At 40.2% G+C, this 9,591-nt stretch overlaps 1 protein-coding gene across 4 annotated transcripts in view; it reads left to right on the top strand.

The window, feature by feature from the left end:
- Window positions 1-6,065, top strand: part of FAM210A (family with sequence similarity 210 member A) — a 38,410-nt gene extending 32,345 nt beyond the window's left edge. For all 4 annotated transcript variants that reach the window (XM_063076590.1, XM_063076591.1, XM_063076589.1 and 1 more), the window contains 2 exons: window positions 317-428; window positions 3,922-6,065. In XM_063076590.1, coding sequence (XP_062932660.1) covers window positions 317-428; window positions 3,922-4,155 — 346 coding nt within the window. In that variant the 3' untranslated portion in view covers window positions 4,156-6,065. The remainder of the gene's footprint in view (window positions 1-316; window positions 429-3,921) is intronic.
- Window positions 6,066-9,591: the final 3,526 nt, after the last annotated feature.

A 9,591-nucleotide genomic window follows, 5' to 3' on the forward strand; every position in this document is an offset into this window, starting at 1 on the left:
ATAGTATAGTTTGACATGTAATTTTAAAGGTAAAAATCTTACGTTTTGAAATTTGAGTTAGAGTATTCTAAGGGGAAGTGGGGTTTGGTTGAGGAAACTAAGATCAGGTCAGTGATTTTAATCCTTTTCCCATAGTTTACTTAAAGCTGTTAATTTTACTCTGTGATAGATGCTTCTGTTTTCAAAATATACTAATTAGGATGCCCACATGCAGAAGCAAACTATAGTACATTGTGGTTTTGGTGTTTTCAGATAATCTTTTGAAAATATCCTTAAAAGTTTGTGTATATGTAAATTACTTTTGTTTTTTTCATAGAGGAGTGAATGTCGTTCCTTTTCTAGAACTCATTGGGTTGCCTGACAGCATAGTAAGCATCCTGAAAAACTCTCAGAGTGGAAATGCACTAACAGCATATGCCATATTTAAGGTGGGTACTGTTGCAAACATTGCTCCTCAGATCTGACCTGCACACTGCCCAAAAAGTGCCATGCTAGCTCTCATTAGTTTCTTGTAACTTAAAACATCTATTATATTTTAATAAATAAAGTAAGGTTATGAAGTTTTAAAGTGTAAGTAAAATGTTGGTTTTAGAAAGAACTGTCTTAAAAAATAGGTAAATCATTCATAACCTGCTGTGATGAGACAAATGTTTGACTTGTGAATTTCCAGGGTAGTTGTCATGTTTTTGACATTTCTCGTTGATATGAGATTTATTTTTCCTATTTTGGAGAGCTGCACACCACCTGACTTGTTAGCAAAATCTAGCATTTATTTTACTACTCATCCTTTCTTAGCAAGTAAGATAGGAAGGTTTAATTCTAATTGTTTTATGTGATAAACCTTAGACTTATTTGTTACATGTGACATATGTTTCATTTTAGAAGTCCAAAGTCTTTATAATTGCTCTCTGGGTTCAGACAACATTGTCTTTATAAATGGTTTCTATGCCTATGGGTCTTTATTTTGGAAGAGAAGACTCATTGTAAATTGTGGAGTTTAGCTGTGCTAATCTCATTTTCTTGATTGATAAATTCTCATGAGGCTCTATGAAGCGTCTACCTAAGAAAGAAGAAAACAGGTAGAAAACATTTAGAAACTAGGTGTTATTTTATTCCTGTTGTATAAAAATACTTGAGTTACGGTTTTATAGTATTACTAAAAGTAACATTGTTTTATTCTGTCTTCCTTATTACTGTCCTCTGAAATCTTGGGAGATTTCCTCTTCTATTGTAATTTTGACTAGAAGGCTAATGCTTAATTCCTGAGTTTTTCTACATTAAAACCTATTAAATTATTAAACTATCAAGTTTCTAGTTATAACGGGTATAATTTAACCTTAATCAAACTATTATCATGATGATTTAAACCGTTTCCCTAATTTTAACTGCTCCCATAAGATGCTGTGGTTTTTGTACAGTTTATATTAGAGTCTCTTTTATTTATTTATTTTTTTAGCGTTTCTTTTCTTTATTTGATCATGAGTTCCTAGGAATTGAGTCTTGTCTTTCTCTTGTGTCTCACTGTGCCTGGTATTGTGCTTTGTAGGTGAGTCATTGCTCAGCATGTGTTTGTGGAGTTGGAATTGAAACATGAAGCGCTATACACGTAGGTAGATTAGTGCCAGTGGTGTTTCTTCTCCTACTGTTCACCTGCAAGGTGGGAAATGTGGAGGGGATTCTCCTATGTATTTTCTGGACCTCTCATTTTCTCAAGTAGAACAACAAACAGAGATGTATTGCTTCATCAAGGTAAAGCCCCAAAATGAGGTGTGACAGAGATGAGAAGAGAATATTTTGTGAGTGTGGCCCTGTGGCATTTACTCATTAACTCCTTTGTACCTCTTTGAAATGCACCCATAGTTTTAGTCAACTAAATTCTTCTAGCCCCTGATATGTCCAGGTGCCATTATAGATACTGGAAATACACTAGATAGAACAGCACAAAATACCTGCCCTCGTGGGGCTTGTATTCTAGTGAATGGGGTGGTGTGGGAGGCATTTGGAGAGAAGAAGGAGGTAAAGTTCAGAATAACTGCACACACACTGGTGTATTTAGATGGTGATAAGTGCTAAGAAGAAAGAATGAACCGGGTGTTTGTAGTATTTGTTTTTCTGGGGGAGGTTTGCAGTTTTAGAGGGAAGGCCTCCTGGAGAAGGTGAGAGAGTTGGTTAGGCAGCGAGAAGTTTCAAGCACAGGAAACCCCAAGGCAAGCTCCTGAGGCTGCAGGATACAGGGAGTCTCTGAGGGATAGCAGGGAGGCTGGACAGCCAGACAGATAAACAAGCAGGGCAGAGGGTGGAGCCAGATCAGGGTGGCCCTGGAGGCCTTGGTGAGGACTTCGGCTTTACCCTGGGGGCATGGAGAGCCACCAGGTCATTTTAAGCATCTGGTATCTGTCAAAAAAATCACTTTTGGCTGCCTTATTGAGAACAGACCATAGAAGGGCCATGGTAAAAGCTGAGGGACCTGGTATGAGGTTATTGCAGTAGCCTCAGTGGGAGGTGATAGTGGACAGGACCCAGGTGGTAGCCAGAAAGGTGATATGAAGTAGTTGGATTCTGGATATATCTTGAAGCAGGAGCTGATGGCGTTTTCTAATGGTTTGGATGTAAGAGAGAGGCATTGAAGCCGTCTTGTAGGTGTTTGGTCTCAGCAAGTGGAAGAATAGAGTTTCCATTTCCGGAGATTGGGAAGACTTTTGAGAGGAACAAGTCTGGAATGGGATAGTAGAAGATCAGGAGACAAGTACTGAACATATTAAGTTTTGATATCCTGTTAGACAAGCAAGTGGAAATGAGTAGTTGGCTGGATACACTGGAATTCAGGGAAAAATTAAAGAATCATCCATGAATAGATGGCATTAAAGACACGAAACTGGACAAACTCCCAGGGGAATGAGGTAGGTGGAGAAAAGAAGAGGTCCAGGGACTGAGTGTTGTCACATTGTGTCCAGGGGTGGGTGAGGAGCGAGGCGTGTGCACAGGTGAAGAGGGGAGCTGTGAGCTGGAAGAAAGCCACGCAAGTGGGGTCCCGGCAGCCACGTGAATGAAGCTCTGAGCACAGAGAGTGCAAAGCTGTCTCAGGTGGTCCTTGTGGTTCTGGGGCTGGTTACAACTGGACAACTCTGAGAAGAGCAGTTTTGGTGGAGAGGCAGTGCTGGAAGCTTGGTTAGAGGAAGCTGGAGAAGAATGGGAGCTAGAGCACAGACAGGCTTTCAGAGAGTTTGGGTAGGAGCACACTTACGATTCTGCCTCAGAATGTGTTGCAGCCTCTTGCTTTTATGCTTCTCTTCGACCAGTTCCTCTAGTATTTCATTTTGGTCCTTAGGTCTCTGCTCAGCATTACACATGTGCATGTCTGCAGCATGTCTACATTTTACCATTTTGGGCCACACGAATGTTCCTGGCTGGGATTCCAGGCTCGGAGTGGATTGTAGTGAGAAGGTAGCATAAGGCCTGGAAAAGTCAAAGGAAAGGGATTTGTAGGTGAAGCTAACCTAAATTCAGCAAAGAATGAACATTTGACTCATTCTTTGCTTCTCACCATTTGAAGAAGTTTCATTCTAGTTTAGCCACAGATATAAAGTGTTTGGCAAATTGGTAGAGTTCCAAGCCCTCTTTCTGATTTCTGGATGAACCTGCCCCTCGGGTTCACTATCATGTGGTTTGGAACATGGGTACTGCTGACTGTGATAATTCTGTAACCCTGGGTTGGGTTGTGTAGGGAAAAACATTTGTAAGGTGAGTTTACAGAAGAAGCATCTCTTGTTAGGAGGGGAAACCATATAGGATGTTGTTACATTAGCCTTGTGAAACAATAAAGTAATTTATACTGGTTGGTTATTACCAAGAATTGTAATTTCATCTGTTTTTGCATAAGGCAGTAGCCATAGTTGATCTGTCTCTGTTTGCTTTCTCAAGATTGCAACACCTGCCCGCTACATGGTGACCCTGGGAGGAACATCCTTTACTGTGAAGTACTTGCGCAGTCGCGGCTACATGTCGACACCACCGCCTGTTAAGGAGTATCTACAGGACAGGGTGGAAGAAACAAAGGAGCTTATCACGGAGAAAATGGAGGAAACAAAGGATAGACTCACTGAAAAACTGCAAGAAACCAAAGAAAAAGTTTCTTTTAAGAAAAAAGTGGAATAGGGTGCCTTACCTAACAGTTTATACAAAATTCTTACGCTTCAGCCCTTTGGAGACTATGGGCAAAAATACATGCTTCTGATTATTTTTTTTTGGTTGATTGCCTAAATATATCAATTTGCAAAGAGTTAAAGAACTAGGAGATACCTTTTTAAAGTTAAATATCACTGGAAAAACAGTTTTTTGAAAGGAAGAAATGAACCCAGTGTCAGAATTTCACATCAACAGCAGCGTTAAGCAGTGGTCTTAGAAGTCAAAGTTCTTTTTAAAGGTCTTTGGAATCATTTTTGCTTTATGTTTTGTTGCCCTCTGTTATTGATGCAGATTAGGCAGTTGGCTCCTGAAAGAAGTGATGTGGCTGTAGACAAGATGTTGATACTAGATCTTAGTCTTTGTTATTCATTAAGGTTTTAACTGTATCCAGTTCTCAGTGTGGAAACACACTAGCATCATCCAAACTGTCTGTGAATAAGAGCGTATTTTGTCTTTCTATAAAAACAGTATACATATTAATTGTTATCCACCAGTTAAAATATAGAGCTTATATGAAGAAAGTTGAATAAAAATTCAGTCCTATATATGTAAATAAGATGTATTGGTTATATATAAATGAAAAATGGACACTTTACAAATGATTTTTACTTGAAGCTTGTCGTAATCAAATTCTTTAGAGCAAGTATATATGTGTGGCCGCAGTGCTTTTTCAAACTTGTGTATTGGTGATCATCACCTGGGACGTAAAAGTTTATTGTGAATCGTGTGTGTCCTCTTCAACTAATCTTTCAGGGGAAAATGAAGGATTATACCTGACGTTTATTATTGAAATCAAATATGCTTCTGCAGCCACTCAAGCTCCAGGTTCTCAAGGAGATAAAGGTTTGGGAGACTAAAAATGGCATCAGGCTGCCATGGAAAAAGCTCACTCTCCCTGGGGCGGGGACGAGCCTTGTCTCAGCAGAGCAGTGCAAATTTTCAGTGTCTTAGTTTCAGAGTTAATATTGATTTCATTATAGAGTACATTTTAAAATTTTAGCTGCTGTTTTTTCTGCTATATTGAAGGGAAATATCCTTGCTTGAGCACTCCACTTGGTACTTTTTATAGCAGAGCTATCATTAATTTATCTGCTTGGAATGTAGTTCAGCGGCCTCAGATATGAAAGTTGCTGTGATTATGGAGTGCGTTTGTGTGTAGTGTGTTTCCTTTTGCTACAACTGCTTTTACTAAAGTCCTAACTTTTGAATTGCTAATTGGAGGAGGGAAAGGCCTCTTTTTAGATTGTCATTATTTTGACCTGATTGCTAAGGCAAGAGAATGCCAGAGGGTCTGCCACACAGACGTCCTGCGGGGATCTTTCTATTTGGCAGGATTTTTATATCAAATACTTAATTTGGCCAAATTTAGGGAATAGTGTAAAGGGGAGAGCAATGTTTACATTTGATACATCTGATCACTATAGTAGAACACATTTTAAATGAATATGCTGTGATTGGAATCTTTCTTTTCTGGGGATTAGGGGAGTCGTGAGAGGTACAGCTGTGTCACTGCAGTCTTGGGTAGGAAGCACAGTCTGTCTCCTGCTGCGGAGGGCTGAACACACTGTTTCACATTGACAGCACATTTTTTTTCTTTAATATTTTTTACAGCATATTTTAGAATCTAAACATGATTAAACATGTTTTACATGTTTAAATAATGAACATTTTGCAGATATTAAATGCTGAGGTATTAATAAATTTTTTTTAACCACTTGAGTCTGCTTGTGTTAAAATGTTGTGTTATACGGAATTCTCTTTCTTCTAAAATTCCTTTTACTTTTCATGTTGCACAGGGCATATTTTCCAAGGGGGATAAATTAGGGGTTCTTAGAAGTTTCTGATAATCCCAAGAATAAAATTTGCTTTTCGTGAGTAGACATCTTTTGTTCTGTGCATTTGAGTTTTGTTGCCATCCTTTTTCGTAACTGTGTGTGTGTTTATCCCATTATGGAAAAGGAGATACTGCTTATGAATGCTTTGAAATTCCCCAGTTAAAAATTCACTGAATACATGGGAAGTTCTGTTGTCATTATTTGGCATCAGGAATGATACAGAAATGCTCTTGCTAGTATATTGCTAACCTGGGTCCTTAGACAGGCTACAAATGGCTTAAAAAGGGATCACGGTGCTGTGTTGAGTTTGGAATACTCATAGCAGGCTAGCAGAGTATAGTAAGATGTCTGTCAGGTTAAATAAATTATCAGGAATACATATAATAAACGTATAGTTTGCTATGTATAATAAACTTCATCTCTTTTACAGTAATTCACCTATAACTTCTGTGAGCTGTGAGGGAGATGGCGGCTTCCATGGCTGCTGGGCACGTCTGCATTTACAGAGCATGTGTTGACGGGCTGGAGAGGGAGCTGCGGCTGAGATCTAGCCCATATAAAATGGACAGAAAGGTTTGCGCAGCAAATTGATAACTGAAATTAAAAATGGGTTAAGTAAGAGACTTAGTTCATTCAAGAATATAGCATAAACCAACCTTTTAAAGAACCACACCAAAAAGTCTTCTACTATTACAGCCTTTGACATACAACAGGGTGCTGTTGACAGATTTCAGCAAAGGAGAAAAAGAAGGCTTATATTGAGATTACCTTCCCCTCCAGTAGTGAAAATAACAAAGTTATGCCTTCAAATATAATCTTGCATTTACTTGTCACAGAATCTATTTCTGCTTATTTACAAATGGAAGTATTACTATAGGCCTCTCTGCTCAGGATGAAATGGAGCTATTGACTCTCGTTTCAGTGATCTTAGAAGGTCATTCCAGAAATTTTAAATATCGTAATAATGTGGGCAGGAAAGCTGTCCAAAGAAAAGAAGAACGTTGTATATGAGCTTCTTTCTGTGTTCTTTGCGCGGGGTTCGGATCATCAGGATTTCTTAACTAATTCACATATAAACCAACTACTGTAGAAGACAGTAACGGTAACGAAATGGACAGAAGATGAGTTTAGCAAATGAGGGAGAGAAAATGAGGGCACCTTTCCTGATTTTTCTGAAATGATTTTTAGAAAATGTTTTTGTGAAATAATACATGTCTGAATTATTAAAGGATTCCTTCTGAAAAATAACGTTATGGTAATGTAGGCATATTTTTCTGTTCATTTTTTTGAAATGGGGACTTTCATTTACTGCAAATTTTCAAAATCGAGTCTCCATGAGACCTAACATAAAACAGGTTAAATGTTACCAAAGTTGTTTTGACCTGTTTAAACACATTTTTTGCAAGCCTTTATATTTTTTGGCATTAAAAGCTCACTCACTACTTAATTTACCTTAGCAGTTCCATGGTCTTCAGGTGCACCAAATCACATCAGCCCAGATGCCTGAGTGGCACATTAGCGCTCAGATAGGGAAGTGTGGGCTCCGGGACTGCCTTGGAATTTATCCACCTGAACCAGAGATCTACAGAACCAAAGGTGAAGAATTCTTCCCTTCTGGACTTGTGTGGTCTGGGGGACCACTCCTTCCCAGAATTCACATTTAGCCATTTTCAGAATTTTGGCCATGCCTTCTGATTCTGAAAGATCTTTTGCTTATACTTTGAGCCTCTAACTTATATTTGAGAAATGCTGAATCAAGCCAATTGAATATATTTTCTGTCTGAGATTTTTCCTTTGTGACTTCTGTGTCAAGTTTGTTCATTTTAACTAGTCAAAACAAGTTTTTGATCGTCTGGCTTCTTCAGGGTTAGGCTTTGAAAATCAAGCTGTATTCTTCTCTATGCACCATTGTCACCAGTAATTACAGATCACAATTATACTGTGGCAGTTTTCTGGCTATTTTGATAAGGATGATGTTAGAACGAATGCTGTCTCGTTTCATAAACCTTGAGAGCAGTGTGTAACATCCACCTGTTCGTTACTCTGATGACGTGCTTGGACAGTCACAGTGGGGAAATGCAGGGGCAGCCCAAGAGTCACTCTCAGAACCTGGCTTCTTACAGATGGTGAGTGTCTGTGGAGGTGCTGTCCACATGATGTTTTTTACTGAGGCAACATGGTGCGGGAGAGCAGAAGTTGTAGGACAGACAGACGGACATACCCCACCTGCTGCTCTTCCCGAGCGTGAGGATCGGATAGAACCTCTTTTGCTTCTTTCCTTCCTTTCCCTCCCTCTGTTCAGCTTTTTTTGTTCTGAATTTTGACCAGTTGAAGTGGCAGAGAAGGAGGTGAGCATGCGTGGTGTGCAAAATGCAGGTGCCACTTAGCATTTCACAACTTCTAATTCTCTTAGATTCCACTCTTCTCATCTTTTTGTCTTTAGACTGACAGTGATGGAAGACAGCCTCTATCCTGTGACCTCAGTTTCTGACTCCAGAAAAAGATGTTAATTTCTCCCGCTCCAGCTTCATTTTCCTTTAAGCCTGGGATGGACTGTGAGATGGGGAATTTGGGTGGGCGAGTTGAGTGCTGTTGTCTGTCACCATCTCCGTGAGCTTGGCCTTGGCAAAGCAATTAGGTAGCTATTTTTAAGCACCAAAATCACACTTAAGAGCAGGTAATGAGAACCTAAGTAAGTAAATCTAGGTTTGTACCTCGATGTAAGTTTAGGTATTTCACACATCCAAGGAAGATTTGACCTCAGGAAATTCACTATTGCCCTCTCGGAGCAAAATGAGTTTGCTGTTTCCTGCTTACCCCTGTGTGCAGGGTCAGATGGTGGTCATGGTGTCTGGGCCTGGACTTGTGGCATGCTTGGAGCCAGCACAGTTTGGAATTTTCCGTTTAATTGCTGCCAATCACGGGAACATCTGAAGCAGGTCAGAAGGTGGTCTTTGTGGAAAATTTTAGTGCTGAGAAGTTCAGAATATCCCTCGTTAAGAACTGTTTTAGGTTTCATCAAAATACGGATGTTGGCCTCTGAATCTCATGAAATTTACAACCGTAAATAAAACAAAACCTTTAGAGTATTGTATACTTAAAAATTTGTCAAGGCTGGCAGGTTAGCTCGGAGCACAGCCTTGTAACACCAGGGTCAAGGGTTCGGTTCCTCATACTGGCCAGCCACCACAAAAATAAAAATAAAGAGGAGCTACCCAAACTTTATAAAAAGAAAGAAAAAAATGGTCAAGAGTGTGGCTCATGTTGTGTTCTTCCCACAGTAAAATAGAAACAAGACCGCAGCGCTTCAAGGCCACGGGGCAGCTCTGCATCACAGGGCCATGCTGCACAGGCAGCTGCTCCCGCAGCGGGCGCACCTCACCTACCTGACGAGCCGAAAGTCACCACGTTCTATGTGCTTTGTCACCCGTGTACAGTGATGTGCACGCATACTTAGGGGTTGCACAGCGAGAGTGATGAGCACTGCGGCGGGCCGCCGTCGGTACTGAGGCCCGTGGGTGGGGGCGTCTCGCTCCCATCCCCGTCCCCTCCCTGTCGCCAGCGCGCTTGG

This window comes from Cynocephalus volans, chromosome 13 (genome assembly GCF_027409185.1).
Source record: "Cynocephalus volans isolate mCynVol1 chromosome 13, mCynVol1.pri, whole genome shotgun sequence".
Lineage (NCBI taxonomy): Eukaryota > Metazoa > Chordata > Mammalia > Dermoptera > Cynocephalidae > Cynocephalus > Cynocephalus volans.